Source organism: Arachis hypogaea, chromosome 1 (genome assembly GCF_003086295.3).
Source record: "Arachis hypogaea cultivar Tifrunner chromosome 1, arahy.Tifrunner.gnm2.J5K5, whole genome shotgun sequence".
Lineage (NCBI taxonomy): Eukaryota > Viridiplantae > Streptophyta > Magnoliopsida > Fabales > Fabaceae > Arachis > Arachis hypogaea.
In genome coordinates, this window is record NC_092036.1 from 18,420,660 (window position 1) to 18,426,647 (window position 5,988).

Consider the following 5,988-nt stretch of genomic DNA (forward strand, 5'->3'; position numbering starts at 1 on the left):
TAAATCGTGAAGCCGAAAGCGATATACGGATAAGGCATAAAGGAGATTAAGAGATAGATAACAGATAGATATATATAACATAAGTAAATAGCCACTAGTCGCGACCCGCGAAGTTTAGGCCGGCTAGGGTACAGTATGAAAGTAGTTGACAACAGTATATCCTAATCTCTCCCAAAGGAAACATGAGAGCCTCTATAGGCAAGTTCAAAAGAGTTCAATACATAATATAATCTTTTCAAAACAAAGGTGGAGAGATTCTAAGCAAAACACAAAGTAGAGAAAATAAGGATCTTCGCTGTCTCTCAAACGACCCACAACTCACTTCTGAGCACCTGGACCTGTATCTGAAAAATAATAGATATATACGGAATGAGAATCCTGGGCCCATGGGTTCCCAGTACGGTAAAAGTGCCAAATAAATACAATGCACTGCAATAAAAACTCACTAAGCATCCTAAACTTCTTCACCAATTATCCATCCTAGGTTCTCGCTAATCCATGAATAGGCAACTGTCATGAGGGAGTGCTAAATCTAACTCATGTTTCACATGTTTCCCAACTCGCTGACTCTTCTACAAATCAGACTCAGAATCATAAGCAAAACCATCACCAGTTGTTCTACCTCAGCAATTCTATATCAATACATCATACCCTCACCTGGAGCTAATGAAACCACATCACTGCGTCTACCCAGGGAGCTCAAATTATCTCATTCAATGATCATCATCATCATGCAATCGCATCATCAATTCATCTCATCAAGAACAACCCTCAACATCCACCAATACCAGCATGAGGGGCCTCTCAGTTGTACAAATACAAGCAATATAGGCAAGTAATACACAAATAAGGTACAAGTAGAACAAGTAGCACATAATCAGGTAACATAGCATATATGATGTAGAAATCCAAAACAAATAGGCAAACCCAAATAATTCAAACATATGCAAATGATGTATGCCTGCCCTATGGCTGATGATATCATCTGTCGGTTATATAGCCAACCCGACATGTTCTGGTAGCTAACATTGGACAGAAACACCCCTTGCGGAGCAAGTAGGTTTGAACTACAACCCCTTGCTACTACTCGCTCAACCCACACTACAAGAAAAACACCCATTCAGGTACACTTGAAAAGTGTAGCCAAAAGTGAAAAAAAAAATGATGCCTTAGGCTACGGCTACGCTTTTTAGGCTACGGCTACGCTTTTCAGGGTGATTCCTATTCGGCCGTTGCCTATTCTCAAAGGCTACGCTTTTCTGCACCAAAGGCTACGCTTTTGGCGTTTGGGAATAGGCTACGCTTTTCAAGTGATGCTCTCCGTGACCAAAGGCTACGCTTTTTAGCTTTCGTTCTTCCAGAATAGGCTACGCTTTTTAACGCTACTGCATCACCTGTAAAGCGTAGCCTTAGGTCCCTCATTGTTTTTTTTATTTTCTATATATATATATATATAATATTCTAATAATTTTTTGTACAATATAATATTTAATAATATGATTACATATATAATTCTGTATTTTTAATTAAATGAGTTAAATCTTATAAAATAAAAATAAATACACAATTATACTAAATTAAAAAATATTCTAGCAAAGCATAGTAAATACATTCTAAAGATTCACAAGCATTATAATGATATAGTATATTAGTACATAAAACAATAGATCCAACTATCCAATTGAACAATCATTCAACAACAGAGAAAAAAATGAAACACGTCTAAAGTCTAAACTACTAATTTTCATGTATCAATGAATATAAAGAGGATTACAAATTAAGTCTAAAATTAAAATAAATAAAAGAAAAGAGAATAAACAAAGACTTTAGTGCCCTGAGTACTAAGTTCCTATCAGTTGTGTGTGCCTGAAAATCATTTGAACATACCCCACAAAGAAAGAGGATTTTTTTGTTGGAGCCACTTATGTTGCCTGCTAGTGCCTTTACAAAGTGCTGAATAAATTCAGAGTGCCCTTCATAAGTGGCGGCAGTAATGAGTTTACCATCCACCACTGTTGCTAGTGTCTGGTTCAACCCAATGAGCACCAGAGGCAACCGGTGCTGGTTTAACAGGAGGAAAAGCGGTAAACTTGTGATCTTTAGCTACACCTGCAGCTGCCAAAATCAACTGTCCGAGGCAAATGGAAGCAAGTGCTTTTCCAGAACTGAAAAGCTTGATCACCAGTGCCACAAGAGGATCATGAGCAAGATACTCTGGCGCTCTTCCACCCAGTAACATCACCCTGTCATAGTTTGCAGCATCAATTGAAGTCTGGTGGGAAGATATGCATATAGAAAAATTAGGAATAAGGTAGAAAAACTAAAGCAAAAGTGTCAATGCACATTGGTTATCTCTATAAAGCAATTAAATAAATCAATGCTGATCAATTAAATAAGTGCCGTATCTGAAATAATGAACCAGCCATAAACTAAAGGTACAGTTCTGATCAAGCCCAGAAAAATATAAGTTAATAACAAGAAATTAGCCTTATTAACCAAAGCTGGAAGTTCAGAAGAAACAGAATAAAAGTCTGCATATATATCAGCAGGTAGGAATATTCACAAAGATCACAATAAAAGTCTGCATATATATCAAAGCTGCAACTGAACTGAGATATACCACTTCAAAGTGATTTCAAATTCAGAAGCAATAATATTCACAAAAGAGAAAAGTACACTCATGCCACTCAAAACAAATTGCTGTCAATCAGAAATTCAATATTCTTCCTTTAATCTTCTTTTGAATGATTTTCAATGGTTATAGCCTCCTCAACAAAAAGGATAAAAAAGATCTCTCTTCTCCACAAGTTCAGATCAAATGCAGATTGACTGAATTGTATTCAGAATAATTCTTCCATCAGACAAAGTACCTTGAAGGATGATTTTGTATTGATGAGACAGCAGAAGGAAAGTTACCAACAAATTTTACTCGATCACCTGCAAATTATTTAAGCCTCATGTTAACCTTTAGGTGCTATGCAATATGTACAATAGCAAGTAAATTTGGAGATAGGTGCTCAATTTTTAACAACAAAACAGCACACCTGTTTTAATAGTAGTGCCTTTTGATGAAGCAGTAGAAACCTCCTGCTTCAGCATAGCCTGAGAACTTATTGTGGATCCACCCACAATTTCAGCATCAACACTAGAAGCTGGTTTACTATGTTTTAAAGAAGCAGCATGTGTACTTCTCTTGGCCAACACAGATGGTCGTTCAGGCTTTGAACTTTCTTTAGCAGAATCAACTTCCTTTGATGGAGTTCCCTGAAATATCAATCACATAACAAAAACTATTATTATTCTATTTATATTAACAGCAATTTAGGAAGAAATCATCTCAACAATACAAACAGATAATAAGAAGTAGCAAAAGAATATCTGATAAAACGTACACCAGGTAGTGAAAGGGAATCCACAATTAGTAGCCTTGCACCAAAATGCTTTGCAAGTGCCTTGGCAAGAGTCTTCTGATATATATCCGAACCTACACAGGAATCGCTTAATGAGAGCACTTCTTGATTGCAGAAAGGGGAAAACAAAGCATTAACAAGAATGAAGGAACTACCTGCAACTAAATAGAATAAGGCTAATAAGGCTAATTTCTTGTTTGGTTACTACTTCAACTGAGATAAAATCTGAATCTGAATTATATATCAGCAAAAAAATCACAAGAGAAGGACAGGTCAGAAAAGTCTATACTTGTTAACAATAATTTAGAAACATGTTAATCAGATTTATATTTTGTAACTCATTAACATAGATATATCTAACTGATTTGGATATCTAACAATAATATAGGATGAAATAATCACAAACAGCACAATATAATCACAATTAAGTCACAAGCACAAAGAACAGCAGCACAACAGCATATTTACAATTAATAATCATAAACAGCAGTAAGAGCTAATCAACAATCAATTAATCAATGAATGAAAAATTGAAAACATAAATCATTCAAGAATAGTTCAAAGATCAATAACCCTTAGGAACAGAGCAAAAAACCGAACAATGTCATTACACTATTACAGTGAGACACGAACAGAGCATGGACCTTCGAAGACGGCGAGCTGGCGACAAACACGACGAAGGACGACGCTGAAAAACTGTGAAACAGGACAGGAAAGCAAACATTGGCGAACGAGGGATTGAGGGACCTCGAGAACGACGAACCTAGTGGCGATCTTGAGCGCGACGAGCGGCGACGGTGAGATTGATGGCGGCGCGGTGGAGGCTAGGGTTTTCACAACCTTACAAGGAAGAGCTGCGAGATGGATGAACGGCGGCAAAGCACGACTAAGAACGATGAGCAGACAAGTGAGACGGTGACAGTGGCGCATGATGAAGGAGGGCACAATGACGGGGAGATTGAAGAAGCGGCTAGGGTTTTGTTATTTGGTGCTCTGGTAGGAAAGAAGGAATGACGAAGATAGAGTGCAGGGCTTCGATGATGAGAAGAAATAAAAAGAAACAAAAAAAATTCACTAAGTGTCCTATACATGTGTATTTGGCATTTTTACATTAGGCAGCGCTTTTAAAGCCTACCCAAAACTTAACAAATATGCTACCCTTTAAAAGCGTTTCCTTTGGTATGAAAATTGTATTTATAGATATTAACATAAGGCTACGCTTTATAAGTGATTTCTATAATACCTAAGGCTACGCTTTTTAAATGATGCCGCATTTGTGTATTCTTTTCTCCTATAAAAAGGCAACACAGAGAAAAGCGTAGCCTATTCTATGAATAGGCTATGCTTTTCAAATGTAGCTTAAAAAAAGTGTGGCTGAATGGGTATTTTTCTTGTAGTGCCGGAGCCAGTGAAATAACAACTACTGCAGCTACTACCCAGGCGGGTGTTTAAAAGCTCAACCTGGAGCGAGTGGATTCACCACTACTACCGCTACTACCCAGGCGTCACAATCTCTGACCTGGAGCAAGTGGGACGAACCACAACCCTTGCTACTGCCCAGGATCTTAAAACATACATTCGTTCAGTTTAAAAGCAATCATCATTGTTATCAAATCTCAAACATTAACCTGGAGCAAGCGGGATGAACCACCACCCTTACTACTACCCAGGTATCACAAATACACATTTATTCAAAACTCCATAATTAAACTCATTTATCATAAACATCCTTTCCCATCTCATACCCAGAGCAAGTGGACAACGCCACTGCCTACTATCCGGGGTCACACATCACATTTCAACATTTTCCATTATTATCCATGTGACACATTCATTCATTAATCATATATGCATTTATATTCAGCCATAATCAATAATGGCTTTGACGTAACCCAACAATAACTCAGCCATCTGGCTCATGGTTCAATCAAGAACCAGCCATTTATAAATAAATATAGCCCTTCGCCTCATGGCATACACGGTACTTCTATCGTCATCCTCCATATCTCATATAATCATCTTGGATCATCATTGATCATAACTTTTCCCCTTGCTTCATTCGCAAGTTACCACGTCCCCTAGCTCCTTTCTCATTGCTAGGCATATCATAATGATTTAATACATAAGGGGTGAGATCGGAGGCTTAGAAGTATGAGATTTGGCTTTTAAAACTCAAAATCAATTTCGGCATGAAAATAGGGCCACGCGTACGCCTCCTCCACGCGCACGCGTGGATGGCCACAATATTCATCGACGCGTATGCGTCATCCACGCGTATGCGTGGGTGGAAAAACAGCAAAGGGGCGCGCCCGCATCAGCCACGCGTACGCGTGGGTGCGTTTGTGCCCCACGCACAAAACTGGCACAACTCTCGGAAAAAATGGCTCGGTATTGGGTGCAGCGCATCGACGCGCACGCGCACACCACGCGCACGCATGGATTGTGCCTTTTTGAAAAACGACGCGTACGCGTCAAGCACGCCTACGCATGGGTGGGTATTCTACTTAAAATTTTTCTAAGTTAAAAGCTGCAGAATCCACATATATAACTCCCAATCTTCCAACGGACATAACTTCTT

The 5,988-nt window shown here is 38.6% G+C and overlaps 1 protein-coding gene across 1 annotated transcript; it reads right to left on the reverse strand.

The window, feature by feature from the left end:
* Positions 1–1,734: 1,734 nt before the first annotated feature.
* On the reverse strand, positions 1,735–4,340 carry LOC112701227 (uncharacterized). Its single transcript, XM_025752032.2, has 5 exons — positions 4,055–4,340; positions 3,393–3,484; positions 3,045–3,264; positions 2,871–2,937; positions 1,735–2,243 (listed from the first exon to the last, which is right to left on the reverse strand). Exons 1-5 carry the CDS (start codon positions 4,338–4,340, stop codon positions 2,000–2,002), a joined length of 909 nt encoding a protein of 302 aa, XP_025607817.1. The 3' UTR covers positions 1,735–1,999.
* Between the last annotated feature and the right edge of the window lie 1,648 nt (positions 4,341–5,988).

Coding starts and splice junctions, on each gene's coding strand:
- LOC112701227 (XM_025752032.2), bottom strand. CDS start 4,340: ATGCGCCACTGTCACCGTCTCACTTGTCTGCTCATCGTTCTTAGTCGT. Junction 3,485..4,054: donor CCAGCTCGCCGTCTTCGAAG/GTCCATGCTCTG, acceptor ATTCCTGTGTAG/GTTCGGATATATATCAGAAG. Junction 2,938..3,044: donor AGGCACTACTATTAAAACAG/GTGTGCTGTTTT, acceptor AATAATTTGCAG/GTGATCGAGTAAAATTTGTT.